At 46.2% G+C, this 26,305-nt stretch overlaps 1 protein-coding gene across 1 annotated transcript; it reads left to right on the top strand.

Annotated features, from left to right (window-relative positions):
* The first annotated feature begins 1,056 nt into the window (after nucleotides 1-1,056).
* Nucleotides 1,057-26,305, top strand: LOC138385744 (mucin-4-like). Its single transcript, XM_069471985.1, has 3 exons — nucleotides 1,057-1,144; nucleotides 23,989-26,078; nucleotides 26,252-26,305. The coding sequence occupies exons 1-3, from the start codon at nucleotides 1,057-1,059 to the stop codon at nucleotides 26,303-26,305; spliced, it is 2,232 nt and encodes a 743-aa protein (XP_069328086.1).

Here is a 26,305-nt window from a genome sequence, read left to right as displayed (position 1 = left end):
TTAGCAGCGTGAAGTTCTATGAAGGCATAAATGACATGGAGGTAAGCAATTCTAGGGAATCCTGAAAAATTAGAGACTCCTACTTTGGGTAGCATACAAGAGAAATTTCCCTTGAAGATTCTGTCTGTGCTGCCTGGAACCCAGCTGTCTGCTCAAGCGAGTCTGTCTTCCTTCCATGTGAAAAGCTCATAATCTTATCCTTCCTCCAACTTACTTATACCCCAAGTCTTCTCCCCCCGCCCCCCTCCCATGGAATATCAACTTAAACCTGACTTCAAGGCTGGGTGTGGTGGCTCATGCCTGTAGTCCCAGATGCTCAGGAGGCTGGGGCAGGAGAATCACTTGAGCCCAGGAGTCTGAGGCTGCAGTGAGCTATGATGACACCAATGCACTCTACCAATGGTGACAGAGTGAGACCCTGTTTCAGGAAAAAAACAAAAACAAAAAACCTGACTTCAGATTCATGCCCCTGGGAATACTGTGCAGTCTACAGACCCAGGAGGTCTCCACCAGACAGAACTCAGAGGACCCACTCATTTCCTCCCCTTAACTTGCCCTTCTGTCTCCACCAGATGCCTTGGGAGGGGAGAAGGAGGAACACACGGGCATCCTGAAATCCACCCCAGATAAAGGGAGCAACCTATAAGCGACCTAACCCTAGAAAGTGGGTAAGCTGAAAGGAGCTGCGCTCCAAGGGAAAGCAGAAGGGAACCAGGGCTGGGCAGGGAGAAGATGGATAAAAATTGCACATGCCTCGTTACCCGAGGTCTCATGTTCCTAGTCAAAATGTAAAACTCAGACGGGACATAGGAAAGACCTCTGTAGGTAGATGGGCCTGGAAATTCATGTCCTGACTGCTCTTCCTCTGGCTCGCCTCACACAAATCTACCCTCAGGAGTGATGCTGGGGTGCAATGAGGAGCCAGATGCCGTCCACCCTGTCTATGTGTCTGGAAAGCACTTGAACACCTACAAGCTCGTTCAGCCTCACAACCTTTTGGGTAAGCGTATTATCCCATTTCACAGATGGATGAGGGAAACAAGGCTCAAAGAGGCCATGACTTGCCTCAAGGGCAGAGCTGAGATCGAGCCCAGGTGTCCTAATGCCCACCTGGAGTCTTCTCTGGCCTTCCTTGCGTTGGAAGGTGGGAGGTTATCTGCGCTAGGTCAACAAGATGTCCAACTCCTACTTCGCTCTAACCTGACATGCTTTTACAGATGGGACCCTGCAGTCCAGAGAGCATCACCAAACAGGACATACAGAGAGGTAACAGGAAGAACCCATGAACAAGAGCTGACAGAGAAAAATGATCAAGAAAGCCGAGTTGGGCCTCGGTGTCTATGCAGATTCCCTCAGTGGTACCCCCTGCTACCCTGTCCAGGTGCTCCATGCCCCAAATCCCTCATTACCTTTATGAGTTTCTTACTCCCAGGAAAGAACAGGGTCAACTTGTCCCTACAGAAATGGAGGGACTGCTGGGTACCAGGCTGCTTCTCTGTAGTACCTGCATCATAGCAGCACGGTCCGGCGTTCGTGCTTGGGCCAAAACTGGACCCCTAGCTTCAGAAAGCAAGTGTCAACAGGGCCTCAGTGGCCCTCTGAGATGGCACCACAGTGCAGCTGTCTACTCCTTGGGCAAGGCTGGCTTGCGGAATGCCCAGTCTTCATCCTGGGCCCCACAGCGTCTGAGAGCCTGAGGTCCCTGCTCTGGGACCAGTCAGTCTGCAGACACCCCACACTCAGGAATCAAGGTTTGAGGAGCCAGAAGCAGGGGTTCACACCGCGGCAGGGGGATCTCTGTTATCTCCTCTGCAGAGCTACACCAACTGCCCTCCCTCACCTGTAGGACCCTGCTCGGTGCACCCTGCGTGGGGTCCCTGCCCCTTCTTGCTTGTGCCTGTGAGTCCCAAGGGGTCAAAATAGGGTGACCTGAGCCCCAAGGTCTCCAGGAGCACCCCCACTTCCTCCTAGGGTACGGTTACTCACTTCTACCCAGGTTCCACCCTCGCCCCCTGCCCAGGCCAGATCCCTCAGGCTGCTTGCCCAGGTTGTCGGGTTCTCTGGCCCCTGGCACTGTGCTCCCTGTTCTGGAAAGAAGAAATCCACCACCTGATGAGGGCCCACCACATGCCTGGCACTGAGCAGAGGTTCTAAGCCCATAACCCCTTTCTGGAAGATGGCACCCAGGGTATTTCTATTCCTACCCTCACCCCACATTGTCCCCCACTCTCTGTGTTTCTTAGGGTCTCCTTATTCCCTCTGCCCTATTCATACAGCCCCAGACTCACTCCCCTTTCTTCCCCATTCTCCCAGCAGCCCAAAGCTGGGGCAGGACACGGCAGCTGCTGGGGAGCTGGGGAGGGAGGACAGGGCCCAGAAGCCTGGGGGTGGGGTGGCCTGCACATTGCTCCACGCCCCTCCCCAACCACTTGGCTGGGAGGGGGACAGGAGCAGAGCAATGGGTGTATCAGTATTTTCTTCTTTCCTGGTGGGGGAAGGGGGTGGAGATTGAGGAAAGAAAAGCCAGGGCAGGGATGATTGGCATGTGGCCCCGCCTTCTTTTGTCCTCCTCCCCTGGTCCTCCATCCCCTTCGGGGAAATACACCTGCTTCAGGCCAGCAGCCAGGGGGACAGGCTTCTGCTCACCTCTGCTCCTCACACCACTGCTTCTGTGCTGCGGAGCTTCCCCAGGGGAGCCGGACGGACTCTTGCTGGAGCCATGAGGGGGGTCCCCTGGGTGCTCCTGAGCTGCTTATGTTGCTGCCTCCTTTGGCCAGGGGTCCCAGGTAAGTGCTGTAGCTGGGGCAGCGTGCTACGGGCAAGGGAGGCTGGCTTCAGGGAGCCTGTCAGAGAGAGGGAGAGAGAGAGAGAGATGTGTGAGTGAGCAGAGACAGGACAAGATGGGGGAGAGAGAGGGAGAATGCTAGAAAGATGGAGAAAAGAGGACAGAGAGAGATGTCTAGCGGGGGAAGGGTGGCCTGGTGTGGGAGAGTCCACAGGGTCAGTCAGAGCTCATGCTGTGGAGAGAAAGAGGCAGGCAGGATGGCAGCAAGGGGGAGAGAGGGAAAGTGGAGGAGAGAGACTGGCAGAGAAAAGCAGGCTGGGTGAGGGAATGGAAGGAAAACTCACATAAAGATGTAGAGTCAGAGGACAAGGCAGAGAAGAACAGACAAATCAAAGCCACTACAGAGAGGAGAACCTCAGGGACAGCAGCGCTGAAAGGGCGGGATGGAGGGAGCAGAGGCAGCTGGCCCGGGAGCGCTATAGAGAGAAGGGGCGGCCATGAGACACTGGCAGGGGCTCCTGGCCCTGAACTTGAATCTAAAGCCTCCTCTCAGGCCGGCACCTGCAGGCAGGGCTGGTGGCCCGGTTGGCCTCAGCCTCCTCTGCACACGCTCCCCACAGAGCTGGGGTTGTGGGGACAAAAAGCCTATGGGAGATGTCCCCTCTGGGGTCCCCTGGTCCTTTTCCCGCCACTTTCCAGGTTGCCGGTCTGGCTCCAGGGCTGGGTTTCATTTTGTATTTCTGGGTGTCTGAGTCTTCTGGAAGGGTCTGGGGTCCAGGAGAGGTTGAGAGGCCAGGAGCACAAAGCAAAGCCAGAGGCACAGCTCTGTCCCCACCTCAGCAGGTCTGGGAGAGCTCTCAGCGGAGGGAGAGGTGGGAAGGAACCCGGCCTCTGACAGAGGGAGAGATGGAGGGGGAAGGGACCATTCTGGGGAAGGGACCATTCTGCCTCCCTGAGACGTCTTAAAGGCTTGGCTGAGAGCAAATCAAACTACCACCTCCTCCCACCCTCCAGCCCTGCCACCCCACAGCCCCACACCAGCTTTGCTCGTGGGGAGGAAGCGGAGTCTGGAAGGGGCTGCCACTGCCACTCTGGGGCTTGTCCTGAGGGTGTGGAAGAGGCGTCCCCATGGGAATCATGGCTCCCAGGGTCGGGGGAGAGGGTAGCTTGGATTCAGCAGCCCTGGGGCCAAGTCCTTGCTGCTAACTGTCCTGGCGCCTGTGACCACGTCCTACCCCGTCTCTCCAGGTCCCAGGCAACCCATGTAAAAAGCGGGGTGGTGAATGACGTGACCGCCTGACCCCGAAGTTCTTAAGTTTCAAAATCTGTGATTTCAAGGTCAACCTAAAAAGTGCTAAGGACCAGTTTGACAATCAGCCCCATGTTAGGGTCACCAAACTTGGAGGAGCCAGGACGCCGGGTCTGCAGAGAGGAGCCCAAAACAGGGCGGCGCCGACAGGCGAGCACGGGGGTGCGACCTAGAGAAGCAGTGAAGGACGGTAAATGAGCAAGGGAGTCCCCACGATGCCCCAGGTGCAGGCACACCCCAGAGCGTGGAGTCCTGCGCGTTGCTGAGGAGGGAGGCAGCAGCAGGCGTTGCGAGGGCCATGGTGGGGGAAAGCCCAGGTTAGCTGCTGGGGGACTGGACGCAGGTCAGTCCTGTTCCTTTTGGCTCCCTGAGGGGCTTACCGATGACCTGCCTATATTTGAATGTAGGGTCTGTTCCCACACTTGCTGGCAGGACCCTCACCCAGGCACGGGTCACACTGACCAAGCAGCAGAGCCTCCTCTGCCCAAGGTTTCCACAAAGGAGCACAGTGGAGAGGGGGCTTCCTTAAGGAAAAGCCCTGGTTCTCGAGTGTGAAAGGAAAAAGCAGGGTGGACAGAGGTGGGCTGGACAGGAACAAACAGAAACTTGGTGGCTAGTGGTGGCTCCTGGAAGGAATGGCTCAGAAGGAAGCCTGGCAGCCCCGATTCCATGCCCCACGGTAAGGAAACCGGGACAAAATAAGTCTTGGTTTCCAATGCTATCGGTGGCCCAGTAACCAACAGGCCACCACCCTGAGCAGCCACTGGGAAGTCATGGGGCTGGAGCGAGTACAGCGCAGGGGAGAAGATCCACGGCTCAGAGCACCCCCAGGCCTCCTCCCCAGAACTTCCAATGTATCTGTTGGTCTTCAGGAGGCCACCCCAACCTGCAACTGAGGACACCAAAACCCTCCACAGGCTCACCTCCCCCCCAGGAAACCCCCAATGTGCTTGGGGACACCCAAAAGGAAGGGATCCCTGGACAAGAGATCCTGCCAAGAAAATCAATTGAATGTAGGCCAGTGGCCAGCAGGGCGTACAGCAAAGAGCAGGAACTTCAACTCAGCAGACCCAGTGTCGATGTTGCCGCGCACCAGCCCAGGGAGCATAGGCAAGGTCCCTTTAGCTCTGGAGTTGCAAGGTCTCATTGTCACATGGAGCCAAATGGGAAGGGGCAACTACACAGGGCTGTCGTGAGGACGAAATGAGACGGCACCTCTGGTGAACAGAAGAGCCATAAAAACGTGTCAGAGAGAGGGCCCACTCCATTTCAGAGCTGGGAGATGGGGCCGGGAGGGCCATGGAAGCAGGAATAGAGTGGGCATCTCTGTGGGCTCAGGGGTATATCTATTCTTCCAGGGATCCTGGTGCTTCTAAAAAGCCACCCCATCCTTTCTGTGGGTTTGTAAGGGCTGGCTTGGTTTATTCAGAATGTGCTTATGGCATGAACTGACTCTGAATGCCACCCTCGGCCACCAAGCAGAGGGACCCTTGAGCTGACAGCACTGCTTCACAGTTCCTCACCTGGCAATCCCTCCATGCCCCGGTTTCGGGGCTCAGCCTGGCAGTGTTTGACCTGCAAGTGATTTGTATATTCAGTGCTAGGAGACGCCAAGAGGCGGTTGGCCTTTTATGTGCTCAAACAAGTGGTTTTACTACCCTGTATGTTCTCTGGGTTCACAGTGCTGTTAAATGCTTCACATAGGCATATATTGTAGCTCACAGAGCAACTTCTGGTAAGGCCAGGCCTGGGACCTTATGCATCTCTTCTACTTTCAACCTTTTACTTTTCTTTTTATTTTTTTATTTCAGGATATTATGGGGGTATAAACGTTTTGGTTACATGAATTGCTTTTGTACAGTTTAAATTATGAGTGTCTATCACCCATATCGTGTGCATTGTATCTATTAGATGTGAATTTACCCATCTCCTCCTACCCCCTCCCACCTGCTTGCTTTCTGTTGAATTTTACTACCATATGTGCACTTGAGTGTTGATCTGTAAGTTTCAATTTAGTGGTGAGTATATATGGTTTTTGTTCTTCCATTCTTGTGATACTCTACTTAAAATGATAGTCTCCAGTTCCATCCAGGTTGTTATAAAAGATATTAGTTCACCATTTTGTTTATGGCTGAGTAGTACTCCATGGTATACATATAGCGCATTTTATTAATCCACTCATGTATTGACGGGCACTTACCTTGTTTCCACATCTTTGCAACTTGAATTGTCCTGCTATAAACATTTAAGTGCAAGTGGTTTTTTTAATAAAATGTCCTTTTTTTCCTTTGGGAAAACACTCAGTAGTGGGATTGCTGGATCAAATGGTAGGTCTACTTTTAGTTCTTTGAGGTATCTCCATACTACTTTCCATAGAAATTATACTAGTTTGCAGTCCCACCAGCAGTGTATGAGTGTTCCTTTCTCTCCGCATCCAGGCCAGCATCTCTTGTTTTGGGACTTTTTGATAAAAGCCCTTCTCACTGGAATTAGGTGATATCTCACTGTGGTTTTGATTTGCATTTCTCTGATGATTAGAGACATAGAGCATTTTTTTTCATATCCTTATTGGCCATTAATCTATCTTCTTTTGAAAAGCTTCTGTTTATGTCTTTTGCACATGTTTTTTTTTTTTTTTTTTTTTTGAGACAGAGTCTCGCTCTGTTGCCCGGGCTAGAGTGAGTGCCGTGGCGTCAGCCTAGCTCACAGCAACCTCAAACTCCTGGGCTTAAGCGATCCTACTGCCTCAGCCTCCCGAGTAGCTGGGACTACAGGCATGCGCCACCATGCCCGGCTAATTTTTTCTATATATATTTTTAGTTGTCCATATAATTTCTTTATATTTTTAGTAGAGACGGGGTCTCGCTCTTGCTCAGGCTGGTCTCGAACTCCTGACCTCGAGCTATCCACCCGCCTCGGCCTCCCAGAGTGCTAGGATTACAGGCGTGAGCCACCACGCCCGGCCTTTTGCACATGTTTTAATGGGGTTGTTTGATGTTTTCTTGCTGATTCACTGGAGTTATTTGTAGATTCTGGTTATTAGCCCTTTATAAAATGTGTAACATGCAAATACTTTCTCCCCTTCTGTGGGTTGTCTATTCCTCTATTGATTGTGTCCTTGGCTGTGCAGAAGCTTTTTAATTTAATCAGGTCCCATTTATTTATTTTTGTTGTGGCTGTGATTGCTTTTGGGCAATCATAAATTCTTTGCCTAGGCTGGTACCTGTAAGAGTTTTTCTGACCTCTTCTTCTAGAATTCTTACAGTTTCATGCCTTAGGTTTAAGTCTGTTATCCATCGTGAATTAATTTTTATGTGTGGTGAGAGGTGCAGATCCTGTTTCAGTCTTCTGTATGTGGCTATCCAATTTTCCCAGCACCATTTACTGAATAGGGATTCTTTTCCCCAGTATATGTTTTTGTCTGCTTTGTGAAAGATCATATGGCAATATGGTGATGGTTTTATATCTGGGTTCTCTGTTCTGATCCAGTGGTCTAGGTCTCTGTCCTTGTGCTAGTACCACGCTGTTCTAGTTACTATAGCTTTGTAGTATAGCTTAAAGTCTGATAAATGATGTCTTCTGATTTGCTCTTTTTCCTTAGGGTTGGTTTGGCTATATGGGGTTTCTTCTGGTTCCATACAAAGCGTAGAATTCTGTTTTCTAGATCTGTGAAAAGTGGCATTGGTATTTTAATGGGAATTGCATTGAATCTGTAAATCACTTTGGGCAGTACAGACATTTTAACAATGTTGATTCTGCCAATCCATGAGCATGGTATGTTTTTCCATTTGTTTAGATCCTCTGTGATTTCCTTCCTCAGTGTTTTTAGTTCTCCCTGTAGAGGTCTTTCTCCTCCTTGGTTCAATATATTCTACCTTTTACCTTTTTTTCTACTGAGCTGAATTCCTTCCCTGGCACATGCTGAGGAGTTGAGTTGCAATGAACTGAATATGTTGGCACTTCATAGAAGTTTAAATACTCAACATTTTCCCTGACACTTTGAAGAGGCCCCAGGAGCTGGGTGTCTGTGCTTGTGCGCGACGCTCCACAATGGTGGCCCTGCTCATGTGGAGGACGCCAATCTGTGTTACAGGCAGCCCTGTTCTCCACATGTGCATTTTTAAAGACTGCATAGACATCTATTCTCTGTATAGAGAGTCCAGTTGACAGTGGGTTTGTAGGAATTCACAATAAGAAAGGGCTTAGACTTTGGAGTTATTCATTCACTTGCAGAACTTCTACTTATGTCAGGTGCTCTGGACACTACAATGATTAAGTCACGGTTCCTGCTTTCCAAAGCCCTCTAAGTGACTTGTTTAAGGTCACACAACCCATAAGTGGGACAGCTGGGCCTGGAGCCCAGGTCTCCTGCTTCCTCATTTGCTGAGTTCCCACTGCAGCACACAACTCTCCACAAACTTCCAAACCAGCCCAGCCCATCAACGGAGGGAAGAACAGAAGCACTCACAAACCCTGCAGAGATAGTCATTCAATCATTCCTCTACCCATACATTTATTAAACAATTATAAAAGGACTGCCTCCCATGTGCCTGACATTAGGGCAACACCAAATGTACACGGTGAAGAATGAAACAGACATGGCCCAGCCTCCTGGAGCTAAGATCTTGTATGCAGACTGACATTAAATAATTCCAGAAAAGCTCCCAACTGCAGATGTGGTAAATGCACTGTGGAACAGGTTCAGGGTGTGATGAGCGTACCATAGGGGAACTTCATTTAGACTAGCAAGCCAAGAAGCCCTCTTGGAGAAAGTGCTGTACATTTGAGCTGAGACCTGAAGCCTGAGAAGGAAGCCAGGCGGAGAAGGCCCCATGCGTGAGCAGACAGAGCGAGAGCGCGTGGAGAGTCAGGACAGGACTTGGCCCCTTGAAGGACTTGAAAGAGGTAGGTGCCAGATTGCACAGGGCCTTGTAAGCTGTGGAATGGATTATAGAATTTAAATAACTAGGCCATGAGGGGTTTTAGGTGAAGGCGTGCTGGGATCAGGTTTGAACTTTGTAATGATTACTCTGGATTGGAAGGGGGCAAGGGTGAAATGGGAGACCAGGTAGGAGCCAGCTGCAGGTGTCCAGGTAGAAGATGCTATGGCTTGGCCTGGAGGCAGCAGCAGAGATCTGGGCAGGTATAAAAACAACAGCAAGCAGAGGTTCTGCCACAGTCACAAGGACTGCTACCCTTGCCAAGATCTCAGAACTTTGTAGAGGCAAAACCAACTGGCAATGCAGAATGACATTTATTGAGCTAAAGTACTGAGGTAAGTATTTTATGTACATTACCTCATTGGTATTATTATTATCCATCATCATCCCATTTTCATAGATAAAGACCCCAAACCTCAGAGAGGTCAAGTAACTTGCCCAAGTCACACAGCAAATGCTGGCCAGTCTGACTTTAAAACCCATGATCTGACCCACTCTATGGCCTCACCAGATTCTACCATTGCTTGCCCATGTCAGGCTCAGAAAGAACCTTGTTGGGGGTGTCAAAAGCACCATGTCTGGCAGGGCAGGAATCACAGCAGAACAAGCAAACCCCAAATCACAATAGTTACTACAATGTTGCTTTCCTGCCTCCTTTCCTTCTCTGCTGAGTCAAAGGCTGGCTGACCTGTGTTCTGGCAGAAATGCCACTGGCATCATGCAGATTTCTCAAGCCCATTTCTTTTACGTCATCAGTAGACAAAGCCACTTCCTCTGGGCTGCTCTCAAACATTTAGGTCAATGAGACCAAGGAAAATAATTTAGAATCCCCCCTTCACAGCTGACTCCAAGGCAATAGCTTTATCCCTTCTTTCCTACTATGCCCACCAAAGTCACACTCCAAGCAATGCTATCACCAGGTGTTTCTTTCTTTTTTTTTTTTTTTTTTGAAACAGAATCTCACTCTGTTGCCCAGGCTAGAGTGAGTGCCGTGGCGTCAGTCTAGCTCACCGCAACCTCAAACTCCTGGGCTTAAGCGATCCTACTGCCTCAGCCTCCCGAGTAGCTGGGACTACAGGCATGCACCACCATGCCCGGCTAATTTTTTTTGTATATATATTTTAGTTGCCCATATTATTTCTTTCTATTTTTAGTAGAGACGGGGTCTCACTCTTGTTCAGGCTGGTCTTGAACTCCTGACCTCGAGCGATCCACCCGCCTCGGCCTCCCAGAGTGCTAGGATTACAGGCGTGAGCCACCGCGCCCGGCCAACCAGGTGTTTCTTCACTTTGGATATCACCACAGGTCATTTGACCCCATTTCTCCCAGCATCTGGTGTAGCAGCACCTCGGCTAGCCCAGGGATAGCCTCAGAAGCTCCAGGACCAAGCCAAGAAGCCCCAAGACCCAGCTTTGACCACAGCTCTCTTTCCCCCATGCCCTCCCCTCCTCAGAGGAGGTTGGATCTCCAGCTGCCACCGTCTTGGTGCTGGCACCCGCCCCTCCCGGCTCCTGTCCCTCCCAGCGCCCGTCCCTCCCGGCTCCCATCAGAGGCAGGCACACCCTCCTGGCCTAGGGTTGTCCTCAGGAGCCTGGCTACCTCCCACAGAGGGGGTCACACCTCTTAGGCTACAGTCGTCATGTCTGCCTCCTCCTGCCCCCAGGACCACTGAAGCAGTCACAGGAGAAACAGGTGCAACCTCAGCACCCCTCCAACCTCAGCTGAAGTGACCAGAGACTAGGGGATGGGGGACGAATGAGTTCATTCATTCAGCAGATGTTTATGAAGTAATTACTGTATGGCAGACACCATTTCAGGTGCTGAAGGTATCACGAAATCAGTTATTCTAAGGATATTTTGAGTTAGTTTTTTGCCTCATCTTGAATTCTAGGAACAACAGAGAAAAAAGATACTCAGCAGACACAACACTAGTGACAGTTGATTCTGAGGCCGGTACACACACAAATAGCCACTGGCTCCCACGCGGGGCGGCCTCCCTCCCCCAACTTCCTCACAACATTCAGGGCACCTGCTGCCCAGGTGTAAAAAGTTTTCTCCTCAAGCCTAGCCCAGGGTTGAGTGCTTTCCTTGGGCTCTCCATTGCCCTCGGCAGCCTGGCACAGAGCCTCGCCCATCAGGAGATGATGGCAGGAAAGTGAAACATTGTGGGTGATACGGTTTACGGGTTCCTGAGCTCCAATTCCAGGAAAAACTCAAGACGGACAGACCAGATGCTAAGAATAAGCTTCACCCACAACGCACGTCAGGCCCTGGCTCTGTTGTTTCTCCAGAGAGTGACTTCACCCCTCTTTGCAACGTTACCTTACACCGGTGTCACCCAGGCTGCCACCGCGCCTTCTCCAGAGTCAACACCACACCCATCACCTTCTCATACTTACAGAGTCACCAGAGGGTCACCCGGGGAAACCATGCCTCTTATCACCGTCAGCCTTGCCATCCCTGGAGCCCTGAGAGGCACGAGAGAGCTGGACATCCCATCGACACAGTTCAAGGAAAGAAAAATAACTACCGTGCTGGAGCTCGCTGGCTCAAGCGGTGACAGACTTGAGGGAGGTTTCAGGGACTCAGGTGCGAGGAGCATCCGCACCTCAGTGCCGTCTCTAGCACCCTCGCCGTCCCTGGAGAAAGCTTTCCCCTCTGAGAGAACTTCTGCAAGACTGTCCATTTTATGTGATGTCACATGTGTCTTCTGACAGTGATCTTGTCACCCCAAGGGGTCAACAGCCATCACAACTCACTCTGACATCATGACAGAAAGGAGACACCAGGGAGTCAGCAGAAATATCCTCATGTCACATCATCTGCCCCTGAAAATGCACCTGACTTGCTCTCAGGCTCAGGCCCCTCTGCAGGTAGCAGGCAAGAACTCGGGGCAGGTCAGTCACCATTTCTCCACCCCTACTCCAACTCTCCACCCCTCGGTGACCATCCCAGAGCTGGGCAACAGCTCGTATCTTCAGAGCTTTGGTGCTTATCTTTAAGCCCTCAGCCCTGCTACTTGTAAGGTCTCAGTTTCCTCACCTGTGAAATGGGGCCATTATTAACAAGACAAGCTATAAAGCACAATAGAGACATGAGGTGTTAACATTTATATTATTCATAGGGTCAAAATATACCTACTGAGAGAAGTAAAAAAGAAATCCTAGGCCAGGTGTGATGGCTCACGCCTGTAATCCCAGCACTTTGGGAGGCTAAGGTGGGAGGATCACTTGAGGCCGGGAGTTTGAGATCAGCCTGGGCAACATAGCTAGATCCTGTCTCTTCAAAAAATTAAAAAATTAGCCAGATGTGGTTGCATACACCTGTAGTTCCAGCTAGTTGGGAGGTTGAGGTGGGAGGATGCCTGGCATCTAGGAGTTCGAGGCTACAGTGGGCTGTGATTGCGCCGCTGCACTCCAGCCTGGGCGATAGAGCGAGACCCTGTCTCTAAAAAGAAGTTCCAGATGTATGAGATGTACGGGTTAATTAATCACTTGAGTCAGTGGACACACTCAAGAACTCAAAATGAAGACGGTGTCTCCCACAGAGCTGCCTGCAGAGTAGCAGTGCCTTTGGTAACGGTCATGCCTTACCACCGACGCCTGCAGTGCAGACAGACCCAGCCACAGCCCGAAGAAGGTCAGTCATCACCAGATGGCCCTCCTGCGAGGAGAAGTGCTTCAGGACTTCTGGTTTCTGGCACCTTTCAGTTGTGAGGGGGTGGCAGGAGCAATTCCAGCCGGTCTCCATGGATCTGATAAGACAGCAAGACCCCTGCCCTCAGGATCCAAGCAGCTGCCGTCCAGGGCAGGCCACACAGGCCATCCTGCAAAGCAATTCTTGCTAAGGAGATGACAGGAGAAACCCCTGTTCCTGGTGCCCGTAGCTGAAAATCAATCCGACAGTGGTGTCACGGAAGCTCAGAGCGGGGCTGGCAGAACTGGGATCAACAGGCACAGCTGAGAGGCTGCTGCAATAGTCAGAGTGACAAGGGTGATGTGGCAAATTGAGCAAGAGGACACGATGGGATAAACAATTTGGAGGAATAACGGCTGGTGCCAAACAACTATTGTTGGTGATATTAGGGACAAGGAAGAGGAAGGAACTGAAGATGATCCAGAGGTTTCTGGCCTGGGTATTGGAGGACTGTTGTTACAGTTAACAGAAGGAAGGAAGATAGGAGAAACAGTTCAAGGAAAAATTCAACCTGGACATGTTGCACTAGACAAGCTGGGCAGGAAGTTGCTGGAAAGGATGAGTGAGAAGTCAGGGTAGAAGTACAGATTTGTAAGGCATAAGAGTAGATGCCATTAAGGCAGAGAGGGAGAGGGAGGGAAGCAGGACAGGGCAAGGGCTGGAGAGGAACCCAGAAGGACTTCACCTGGGGGTGGAGGGGAGAAACGAGGCAGTGAGGGACCAGGACGGGGACAGTGCAGGGCTGAGGAGAACCACTCGGCTCCCGAGAGGGCAGTACTGGGGGACAGTCGAAGGCACACTGACCACGGAGAGCCTATTGGTAGGTGCTCAATAAATATTTGTTAAATAAACGAATGGATGGATGGATGGATGGATGGGGCCAAATTTTACAGAGACCCATGAGGACTGAGAAGAAAATTGGTTTTGGTGCTTAGGAAGGAGATTTCAGTAACTTCTGAAGAAAGTGGTTTCAGTGAGATGGTTGAGATGGTGCAAGCAAGGCCCTCTTGCAAGATGCTCGAGGGCAAAACAAAAGGTAGGGACAAGAAGGACACGAGATAGATGCAAGTCTTTTATTTTATTAATTAATAATTAACTAATCTAGAGACACAGTCATTTATTTTGAGACAGGGTCTTGCTCTATCTCCTGGGCTAGAGTGCAGTGGCATCATCACAGCTCACTGCAACCGCAGACTCCTGGGCTCAAGCAATTCTCCCACCTTAGTCTCCTGAGTAGCTGGGACTACAGGTGCACCTGGCATGCTCGGCTAATTTTTCTATTCTTCGTAGAGATGGTGTCTCAATATGTTGCTCAGTCTGGTCTTGAACTCCTGACCTCAAGCCATCCTCCCACCTCAGCCTCCCAAAGTGTTGGGATTACAGGTGTGAGACACCATGCTTGGCTCACAAGTCTTTTATTTTGGATGAAGAGATACTACATGTGATTGTGGGCAGAGGAGGAGGAGCAATTCAGAAAGAGACTTGGACAGAGAGAGGTGATGGGTTGAGCCATCTAAGGGGGCGGGAAGCAGACAGGCCCCTGGGTAGGGCCCTCGCCTTTCAGTGGAGGTTTATCCTCTCTTCTCAGGGGAGACAGGGGTCCAGGGAAGGCAGAGATACTTCCTGGGGGAGGGTACTGGAACATTGAAGGAGATTAAGTTAGCTTTGGTCTTTTCAGTGAAGTAGAAGAGGGAGAGTCATGGGAAGAGAGAGGAGGGGAGAAACCTGTTTCTCTCAAATAGCAACTCTTTATAATCAAATCTCCCAGCTCTCTGCCCTGCAAACTTGTGTGTGTTTGGGCAGAGTGAGCAAGAGAAGCTTCAGTTGTCTACCAATCGGATGGAACCTGAAAAGCCTAACTTGCATTCTCGTAAAAGTCAAGGCCAGATCATTTCGGCAAATGCTTGAACAAGAACAAGGCTGGGAATATTTTTTAGAACAAAGCTTGATCAAGACTTTAAATTTCTATGCCTTATAGCTTCAGTAAGATGGTTTTTAGCTTATAAACCTTTTTAGAAACAAATACTATCATTTTATTTTAAGGGCAGTGTTTTTTAAGGTGTGGTCCATAGATCACCTGTATCAGAGTCTCCCTGGGCACATGGGCCCCACCCCACGCATAAGGAATCCAACCTCTTGGCCGTGGCTTGAAAATACATTTTTACAAGCTCGCCCAGGGATTCTGGTGCACCCTATCTTTTAAGAACCACTTTCTTGCCAAAAGCACTTCTCTATGGTCTTCTCCCTTCACCAGGATTTCTTTCTTTCTTTCTTTTTTTAAAATGAGGTCATATTGGAACACCAGGATTCCTTACCTAAGAATAACCTACTCAAGTTTAGTGGACTGAGTTATCTGCAAACTGTTTTCCCAAATAGCTGAATAATCAGTCTGTTGAAGGTATGGCTTAACATTTATTGTTTAAATGGTGATGAAAAACGAATATAATAACTGTAGTTTTGTTGTCAGTAATGCTAATCTCTTCCTTCTCACAACAAGCCTAACAGATTTACAGACTTTGATTGCACCGTCTCCCCCAGACAATAAAACTATGCCAACATGAAGTGACTCACTTGCCCTCCTGTTCACTGCAGCAGGAAACTCTAATCAACTCAGCCCATGCTTGGCAAGTTCTTTAAATAACGATTTAGAAGGAGGACTGCCAGGGCACAGCACTGTTGGGCAAGATTTAAAATCAGTACCTGGGCCAAAGCAAAGAACAACACGGGGACGGGTCCCTCTCCTGGAGCATGTCCCTTTTTTCAAAGGGGATATTGGGAAACAGATCCTCTCTCGCACACTGCCAATAGGACTGTAATTGGCACAACCTTTCTGCAAAGAAATTTGGCAGTATGTATTAATAACATGAACATTTTTATGACAGCATTAACCAGCTATTCCATTGACAGAAATTTGTGTTAAGGAAGTGAGCTGAAATAATGAAAACAAAATAGAACATTATACCCAAAGACAGTCAAGAAAGCATTATTTATAATAGCAACACACTGGAAACAGCCTAAATGTCCAGCAGTAAGTGAATTATGGGCTTACCCTACAATGGAATATTACTTAATGTTTAAAGGCTACGTCCAATAGGGGCACACACACACACACACAATCACACATACACACTAGCAACACATGGAACGAGGATAAAGTAAGGCTTACTAAGGAAAAACTGCTGAGCAGAGAAGCAGTGGAGCGCACAGCATCCCTGAGCTCTCATCACTGCACAGAGAGGTGTGCACAGCTGGACACGCTGCACGACATGCTCCTGGAGAGGGACCTGTCCCTGTGCTGCTGCTCCTATTTATAGGGAAGTGGGAATGGTAACAATGAATGTTTCTAGTTGTGGGAATGGCTTTATTAGGAAAAGGAGCCTCTAGAGCTCAGCAAGAGGAGTTTTCATACAACACCCAAGACCTTGCTGTTGTGCAGAGCTCTCCCAGTCCCCCGAACCAGTTCTTCCAGGGCTCCAACAGGGGAAGGGAAAGGACTACTATCCAAGACATAAAAGATGTGTCTCTTCTCAGGCTATGTTTACGAAGAGTAATAACGTGAAGAAATGCTCATGATATCAGGTAAAGTTAAAAAGGCAGGATATAAAAATAAAAATTTTAAAAGGCAGGATACAAAATTATGTATACTGTGTAACTTAAACTATGTGTTTTTTCAAGTATAGAGAAAAAAAAATCCTGGAAGGAAGCATAACAATGTGGTTGTCTAGATAGTGAGATTATGGGTTTTTGGTCTTTCAACTATCTATATTTTCTAAAATGTATGTAATGGGTATACCTTCTTTGATATATTTTTCTTCCTTCCTTTTTTTTTTTTTTTTTTTGATTCTTCAGCTGAAACAGTAAATATGATTTATCATATACTTGTTACCCTTGGCCACCAGTGAGAACAGAACTAGTCCAGAATGTCAGGTCCAGGGCAAAGGACCAATAGAGACTGTTTTGGTATGAGCAAGATGGGTCTCTCAGAGGTGGTCTTGGCGATCAGATGGCGATGAAGTTCTAGATCCACTGAGAGGCAAGTTCTAGACAGTAGCACGCAGTCCAACAACTTGTACCAACATCTCCAGACTCTGGCATTCCATGTTTCTGCTCTTATGGCCTTCACGTGTGCACATGCAAGTGGTTTACTTGGACCTCTGCCTCATCTTTCTTTTTCTTCTTTCTTTCTTTCTTTTTTTCATTTCAGCATATTACAGGGGTACAAATGTTTAGGTTATGTATATTGCCTTTGCCCCAGCCAATTCAGAGCTTCAAGCGTGTCTATCCCCCAGACAGTGTGCACCACACCCATTAGGTGTGAATATATCCAACTCCCCTCCCCTCTCCCACCTGCCTGACAACCCATGAATGTTACTATATATGCACTTAAGTGTTGATCACTTAATACCAATTTGATGGTGAGTATATGTGGTGCTTGTTTTTCCATTCTTGTGATACTTCACTTTGAATGGGTTCAGGCTCTATCCAGGATAATACAAGAAGTGCTAGATCACCATTGTTTTTGTGGCTGAGTAGAACTCCATGGTATACATATACCACATTTTATTAATTCACTCATGTATTGATGGGCACTTGGGTTGTTTCCACATCTTTGCAATTATGAATTGTGCTGCTATAAAATTCTAGTGCAGATGTCTTTTTTATAGAATGTCTTTTGTTCTTTTGGGTAGATGTCCAGTAATGGGATTGCTGGATCAAATGGTAGATCTACTTGTAGCTCTTTGAGGTATCTCCATATTACTTTCCATAGAGGTTGTACTAGTTTGCAGTCCCACCAGCAGTGTATGAGTGTTCCTATCTCTCCACATCTCATCTTTCTTCTTTTACACTTCAGCCTGAGCATTTCTTTCTTCTTCCACTTGGCTCTCATAGCACAGAGGTTTCTAAAAAGATGGTGCTAAGGCTGAGAGACTTCTTTGATATATTTCAAGAAAGTTATATAACTTTGTCCATAAAGCACATCTTTTGTTAGATTTATTTTTAGGTAGTTTTTTGTCACCATCATAAACATTGTAGTTTTAAAAATATTTTTTTCTTTCACTGATGTATAGGAATGCAGTTATTTTTTAACTTTTGATCATGTATATAGAACTTTGCAAATAATTTATAAATTTGTGAAGTTTCTATGTGAACAATTATATTATTTCCAAATAATCACAGGTTTATTTCTTCCTTTCCACACCAAAAAAGAACTCCTTTATTTTTCTTGTCTTATTGCACTGGCTAAGACTTTCAACCTAAGGTTGACTAGAAGCAGTGATCCCTGCCATCTCAGTTTTATTCCTGATTTTAAAGGAAATATTTTCAAAGTTTTATCTTTTAGGTATGATGTTGACATAGGGTTTTTATTGACATTGTTTATCTGGTTAAGGGAGTTAACTTCTATTTTTAGCTTGCCAGGATTTTTAACAGAAATAAATGTTGACATAACAAAGGGACTAGTCTGGGGGAAAAAAATTCAAAATATTTTCTGTCTCTTTAAAACATCCTCTACTCCTTTTTGAGAACTAAAATCTGCATCCCTGCCACAGGCCAGTGGTTGGGACGGGCAGGGTAAGTTTTTTGTTATTTGTGCAACAGAAGATGGCCCAGCCCCCACCTGGTAAAGGGAGGTCATGGGATTGTCTTCAGCGGAGATGGGACCATCGATCAATCAGATTCACCAATTGTAGTTGAACAGCAAGTGCCTGAAGCTGAGAACCCACCCTTTAAAAATTCTGTATTTCTGCTTATCAGGGTGAAGGAATTTCAGACAGGAGTCTCCATCCTCCTCCTTTAGTGGCAAAGTAATTAAACTTCTCTTTCCTTCTCCTCAAACCATTTGTTCTCGTTCTTCTGACGCAGCTTCAAGTGCCAAGCTTTCGGTAACAACATTTATCAAAAATTTTTCTGTATCTGCTGAGATGATCATGTTTTCCCTTCCATTCTATTTATTGGTGATTTACATCAGTAAAGTCTTATCTTCATCTTTCATTTCTGGTTTAAACTCAGCTTGATCATCATGTACTTTTTAAAATTCCAAATTGGCTTGCCAGTATTTTGTTTAGGATGTTTCCATCTATATGATTACTGAGGTTTATTAATCTATAGTTTTTCTTTCTTATACTGTCTTTGTTTGGTTTTGGTATTAAAGTTATAGCGACCTCATGAAATTAGTTTTAGAGCATTCCTTCCTTTTCTAAACTCTGGAAGAGTTTTTATAAAATTGAAATTACCTATTCCTTGGATGTCTGATAAAAATTGCCTATAAAGTCATCTTGATCTACCTTTTTTGGGGGGTGGATAGATTCTTTTTTTAAAACTGATGATTCTGTTTAAAATGGTTTATATTCAGGTTTTCTATTTTTTAATTCATTTTTGAAAAGGTATATTTTAAAGGGAATTGTCCAATTTAAGTTTTCACATTTTTTAGCATAAATTCATCAGAGCATTGTGTCTCCTAAAATTTTTTTTCTGAAGTTATGTCCTCTTTTTATTTCTAATAATCTTCTTTCTTTCTTTCTTTCTTTCCTTCTTTCCTTTGCCAGGATTTTGTCCATTTTATCTTTAAGGAACAAACTTTTGGCTTCATTGATTCTATTTTTAATTGTTTCTATGTCAAGTTCTGTTCTAATACTATATTCTTCATTCTGCTTTCTTTTTCTTTTTCCTTCCTTATCTTTCTAGATCACCTTTTTCACTGGTGGTTCCAGCTTTAAGTAGGGGAAACTCAATTCACTCAATTTTGATCTAAGGTCTTGTTTCCTTTCCCCTTTCAGCCTTTAAAACCCAAAGCTGTAGATCTCAGAAATCGGCAAATTGCCTGAGGGCATTGACTTACTAGCTTAGTTTTCAACTTCTTCACTCTTGAGTGTTTTTCTTTCCTTCTTCTGATCTTACTTCTATATTGGAAAACACTTATTATAACTTATCTGGTACCAGCAGGTTTTATAGTTAAAGGAGCTCATCTCTTCTGCCATATTGCTGAAATGAAGCTATTATCACTTTTGTAAACAAACAAAAATCTTTACTTAAAAAATGTGGACTGTGCTATCATGAAACTAGCTGCCAATATTGATTTTAGCAGAGGTGATTCAGGCTCTGAAAAGACATTAATTGCCAACAATCTACAAGTTCAGAAAGTTTGGCACATAAATAGCTTCTGTTTGCTCAAAGCCTGATGATAGACAAATGTTCTTAATTATGTTCTCAGGGACATGAAATAAGGTTAACGATAATTGAGTAGAGAATGTTTTTAAATTTAAACCTTATTTGGAGAAACCAAGGCAATTTTATTAAGGAGAGAGCAGGCATAGAGTTTGGAGTCCTATAAACAAATCTACTGATAATTCTGAATAAAGAAGGTTCTCTTTTAAAGTTGAAACAGAGTCATTTTGAGTTAAGTAAGAGCACAAGGACCTCCTAGAACAGCTCTGCCTTTCAATCCATGCCTTTGTCCACATTGGCTTAGAAGTGTGTTAACAGTAAGTAGTTCCTATTAATAGAACACAGAAGCTTGCAAGTGAGTCACTTCTTTTTTAATAAATTAGAGCTGATTCATAATCATTCATACTCACTTGAATGTGTAAATTGCTCTCTTAAGAAGAAGAGAAAGTGGTCGAATTACAGTCAATTCCAGGAAGTACACTTGAACTTAAATCCTTCCCTGAGAGTTTCTCTCTCTGTGAACTTCATCCTTCCAACCAGCTGTGAGCACTGAGGTTAAACAAAAGGTTTGAGAACAGTTAAGAACCTAATGAACACCAAAAAGAGTAAGTTTCTAAGAAAAAAAACACTCAAGTTTTCTTGGATTCTTCTTGGTTTAGAAGACTCAGATCTTTAAGATAAAGTTCAGGAGGATGGTGTGTAGCTAATAGGTGCAGTAAAATATTTTGAACAAAGTAAGTTGGTATTTAAACATTTGGCCTGGGAAATAAATTGGGAAAAGAAAAGTTATGGCCAATTAAATTAGCATCATGTTAGGATGTGACCAGGACTAGAGTATGCGCATTTACTCCTTAGGTTTCTGTTAGATTGGGACAAATGTTAAAAATGAAAAAAAAAAAAAAAAAGTAGAAATTTAATTTACTTTAAAAAAAATGCTATAATTCAAATTAAAAGAGTTAGCACAGCCTATAGCGAGAGCATTGTCTTCCTCCCACTAGGGAGTTTAAAACAGCCTATTCACCATTCTAGTCTAACCTTGCCTTATTCCTTACAAGAAAGACAGCTGGGAGTCACAGAAGTCTTACTCACGTGATTCCTGGGATTTTTTTTTTTTTTTTTTTAACAATTTGAAGCAGCCCTGATCAGGGGCTTTCCTGTGTGGGAATCTGGCACCTGTACTTCTTATTTTTTATTGCAGAATTTTTGCTTTAAGTTTCCCTCCAGGGAAGTGTCTAAACCTCTGATCTGGAGCAGGTGTCATTGGCCAGATCCATCCCCAGGGCTCATTTAGCATCCTCCCCACCCGCCACCTTCTAACTGGCAACCGTGGATACACACTGTGGTATGGAGCTGAATGTTTTCCTTCTATACAGGTATTATTTGTTGAGGGATGTGGCCTCCATCTTTTTGTACCTCTCAGGGCAGTTTTAAGAGAAAGAATACTTGGCAACCTTAGCAAGTACTTTGGCCACTTCAAATCACATCATATATATTAAAATTCAATTTTATTTCTCAATTCCTTGAAAATAATTTGATGATATATTGTCATTTGAAAAGGACATTCACATTACAGGATTTTTCAAACAACTGGTTTATGAGTTGACGAATTTATTTTTGAGGCCCTAAAAGTCTATCAGAGCCCTCAACCACCTGGAGAGGTATCTCTGCTGAATATTAACCTTAACGCTCTGATTGTTTTGAATTTTGCTAATCATGAAAAATCTTCTGATTAAGAATTTTAAATCTGGCTGTTGCCACTTTGGAGAAAATAGCTCTGTTCAAAGAAACAGCAGTGTCTTAGCCTTGATGTCCATATTACTTAGGAGAACAATACCTCTTAATAAATGGAAAAGGGTTTTCAATGAAGAACGAAATGCTGCAAATTTGTTAAAACTGGGTTTATTGCTGTATCTTAATAACTGATGCAACAAAAAATTTCAGTATCAACAAGAGAGTTGAGTCAAAAAGTAGTTAGCTCTGTGCTTTTTTAATAAACGTTTTATTTTTTGGAAGCTAAAGATAACTTTCATGGAAAAACACCAATACAAGCTGCCCAATCTAGTGTAAAATATGAAATGAAATTAGATTGTTATGGATGAACTTCTATTGTGCCTATATTTTTGTCAATATGCCTAGACTTTTGTCAATGCCATGTGGTAAAAGGGCCACGTTATGAATTTCATAGGCTCTAGGCACTTATGCCTTTCTGGGCCCCTTCCTCTATAAAAGAAAAAAATTAGAATTTTTTTTTTTTTTTGAGAATGAGTCTCACTTTGTTGCCTGGGTTAGAGTGTTGTGGCATCAGCCTGGCTCACAGCAACCTCAGACTCCTGGGCTCAAGCCATCCTTCTGCCGCAGCCTCTCCAGTGGCTAGGACTATAGGCATGTGCCACCACGACCAGCTAATTTTTTCTATATTTTAGTAGAGACGGGGTCTCACTCTTGCTCAGGCTGGTCTTGAACTCCTGAGCTCAAGCGATCCTCCGTCTCAGCCTCCCAGAGTGTTAGGATTACAGGTGTGAGCCACCACGCCTGGCTCAAAATTAGAATTGTATTTTATAACTGCGTTGGACTAAAGAGTAGCAATCAAGGATGGATTCATTAATTATTATGTTGATATTTTTTCTTCTGATTATAAAAAAAGTTAACATGAAAACATTTTTGTGGGTCCCCAAAGGTACCTTGGGCCTCAGCCCCTGTGGCCTCTGAGCCTCACCAACCCATTGGCCGTGCTGGCCACCATAAGGTCATGGCACCCTGAGAAGCTGCTCACTGAGATTTGCCTTGAGCTCAGCCACAATCCTCCCCATGTGATTTTGAAAACAGAACAGAATGCACTCTCATCCCAGTTAAAAAGAAAAAGTGAAGCAGGAAGGGGAAGTTCTGTATTGCAAGTAGTGGAACCAATGGAGTGGCAAAGACACCTGCAAGGACTGTCCACGGGGAAATCAAAATGAAATAAAAATAATTATATATCTGAATATAGGGCAGGGACCCTCCTCCCCTCCCCAAACCCCCATTATTCCAGAGAAGAGGGAGTGTCACTTTAACTGGAGTCCTCATAAACTCTCCTGTATAATTGGGTGCTCTCTCGGTTACTTTATACCAGTGGTCCCCAACATTTTTGGCACTGGGGACTGGTTTCATGGAAGACAATTTTTCCATGGGGCGGGGGTGGGGGGGGTGGGGGAAGGTGGATGGCAAGTGACTGGGAACGGCTGTAAATACAGTGAAGCTTCATTCCCTTGCTCTCTGCTCACCTCCTGCTTCGCAGCCTGGTTCCTCACAGGCCGTGGACCTATACTGGTCAGTGGCCCAGGGGTTGGGGACCACAGCTTTATACTGAATAAACAAAGCTGTTCAAGCAAATGTCAATAGCATATAAATTCAGGGAGGCAGGGCATTTTACATACGCAAATTCACAGCATTTTCCCTGCTCCCTGATCTCCAAAGAAGGTCCCACTGGGCCAACAAGGTTCTTGGGCTTTTCAAATGGGAAATGGAGACAAATGAGGGACTGAAACAGGATCACAAGATCATCCCTAGGGTGAGAGATTTGGGGAGGTGGGATTAGGAGATGGATTGAGAAGAAAAACTAGTAGGGATAAGTACAAGATTAAGGAGAACAAAAGAAGGCTATGAAAAATAAAGAAAGCTACTCATCTACTTGGTAGGGTTTAAAAAATATATGATAGGACATGGGGGTAATATGAGATTTTTTGATTGCATGATCTGTGTGTGTATTTTAATTAAAAACTGTTGAGAGACTGAAGCACATGGATCTTGGCTTTTAAGATTTACTTGAGGAAAGTAAAAGGTGCATTCAATAATGTCATTATAATCTTTCCAGAATAATCTGTAATGGAGGTAAAATGTTAGCACATGTTATTTATTGTAGTATCATTTGTCAGAAACTGCCTGCCTGTGCTGGCAGAATTCTTAGCTATGGATAAATAAATAAAGCCTTACAGCCATCATTCTGTGGCTTTGTGACATAGAATGCTTCACATACAAAATAGATGAGTAATAAAATGTTCAATTTCACTGCGCTTAAACTCTCAAGTCTCATGAATACCTTCTATCTTATATTTAAGGAAATTCCACAACAGTGACGACACCACTTACCTCAAGTGGACACAGTCCTAAAAAGACCACTTCTCAGGAGATAACCCATTCAGGTGAAACAACCACCTCATCCCCTTCCAGTGTCAGCAACATACCCCGGATGACGTCAGAGGTGCTCAGGACATCAACCTCCACAGACACCACTCTAGAAAACGGAGGAGAGACATCAACAACTGAAAGAGGAAGACTTACATCACTCACCCTAGAGATCTCAATGACAACGGCACAAGAAACACCATCAAAAACTTCTTTAAGGACATCTACTCAGGAAACAACGGAATTTTCTCAGAATTCACAGACTCAGAGCATGGAGACCACCAGAGAATCTCAAGCCAGCACCCTCACCCAGGTGATGACATCAACACTTTCATCCTTTTCCAATGGGCACACTCTAACTGAGACCATTTCTCAAGACACGTCCCATTCAGGTAAAACAACCACCTCATCCACCTCCGTGATCAATAATACAACCCTGATGACATCAGAGGTGCTAAAAACAACAAACTCTGCAGACCTCACTCTAAAAACCACATCAACACCTGTAACGGGTAGTATAATGGTATACCCCTCAGCAGTCTCACTAACAGATGCACCAGAAGGACAATCAACAGCAACTTCTTCAAGAACTCCCACCCAGGAGATACCAGCATCTTCCGAGAGCCATCAGACTCAGAGCACAGACACAACCAGAGAACCAGAAGCTAGTACCTGCCCACAGGTTACCATAGCAAATCTTCCATCTTCTCAATATGGACATCATCTCACTGGGACTATTTCTTCCACCGTTGCTCAGATAGGTCACACTCAAGCCACACAGAACACACAAGAATCCCAAACCATGATGTTGATCTCCCCCATGACTGACACCATCAAGAAAGTCACAACTACAGCTTCTTCTTTTATACCCAGTGGATACTCACCTTCAGGAAGTGTTCCTCAGGATGCATCCACCACAGGTGAAGTGACAACCTTCACCCCAGCACCCTCTGGAGATGGTCACACAACCCAGGCCACAACCACAGGATTGTGGGCAGCATCAACCAGCCCTGACATCTCCCTGGAACCCTTAGGAGGAACATCACCTTCTGTAACAGGCACCATTCCTCACGAAACTACTGTAGTCTCAACATCGGGGGGCCCAGGAAGACAATTGACATTGCCTTCTGCCAGCACCTCACCTGATGTCACACCAGCCATTACCCAAACCCATCAGACTCAAGCCACAGAGACATCTGGAGAAACACAGACCAGCAAACAGGCCTCCTCCCCGTCACACACCATCTCAGAGGGCACAGCTATCCCTTTCTCATCCATGGCAAGCGAAAGAACGTCAGGAAGTGTGTCCTCAGAAACGTCCACCTCAGGTAGGACCACAAGCTTCTCACCGACTCCCGCCAGTGACAGCCAAACAACTCAGGGGACAACTGAATTCTTGTCTACCTCAACCAGTCATGATTCCAGCCCAGGAGCCATGGGAATGGTGTCTGTGATTGTTCCCAGCACTTTTTCCACCATCTCTAAGGTCTCAACTGCGGGGGAACTGACAGAACGGTCAAGCACAACTTCTTCTGGCACCTCTCTTCAGGAAATGTCAGCCATTCCCCACGTGCCTCAGACCTGGAGTATGGGAACTAGCGGAGGATCTGAAACCATGAGCTCGGGGTCCTCCCAGGTGACTGACACCTTCTCAATGGTCACATCCCCACCTCTTTTATCTACACCAAATGGGCTCACATCTCCACAAACTGAGACCCACACCCTGTCACCTTCAGACAGCAGCAAAACCCTCATCTCCACCCTATTCAGTGACAGCTCCCACAGCCACACAATAATGCCCACCTTGTCACCTGGGACTATAGGAGAGCCACCTGGTGTTGGTTCCACCACCTTGAGAGCTGTGGCCTCGCATTCTCCTTCCACAGTTTTGTCCACCAGTGAAGAAGTTCTGACATCAAGCACAAGCTCAATCACCCAAGGGAACATGACCACAGTGGTCATTCCTCCTATACATTCTGGCAGCATCTCTTTGACAAATACCGCCCAAGTCCCCACCTCCTCAGTAGGTGTCTCAAGCACATTCAGCCCTGAACATCCTGCCACTACTCAAAGGATAGCCTCCAGCACCAGCCCCAGGACAAGGTCAAGCTCTATAATTCCTACCAATACCCCCAGCAGTGCAGCAAGCTCCACACTTACTGTAGCAGCTGAATCTACCTCCCACCCATTATCCAGGACCACTCCTGTGACCTCTTCAGAAACCAGCACTTCACAACCAACGACGGCTGA

Source organism: Eulemur rufifrons, chromosome 7 (assembly GCF_041146395.1).
Source record: "Eulemur rufifrons isolate Redbay chromosome 7, OSU_ERuf_1, whole genome shotgun sequence".
Taxonomy (NCBI): Eukaryota; Metazoa; Chordata; class Mammalia; order Primates; family Lemuridae; genus Eulemur; species Eulemur rufifrons.
Note: the sequence above shows the minus strand (reverse complement) of the source record. Positions and strands in the feature narration are given on the sequence as shown.

Bases quoted from the DNA above. Each gene is read 5' to 3' on its own strand.
- LOC138385744 (XM_069471985.1), top strand. From the start codon at position 1,057: ATGACTTGCCTCAAGGGCAGAGCTGAGATCGAGCCCAGGTGTCCTAAT. The intron at 1,145-23,988 runs GTGGGAGGTTAT...CTTATATTTAAG, and splicing joins GGCCTTCCTTGCGTTGGAAG to GAAATTCCACAACAGTGACG. The intron at 26,079-26,251 runs GTAGGTGTCTCA...CCCATTATCCAG, and splicing joins CCCAAGTCCCCACCTCCTCA to GACCACTCCTGTGACCTCTT.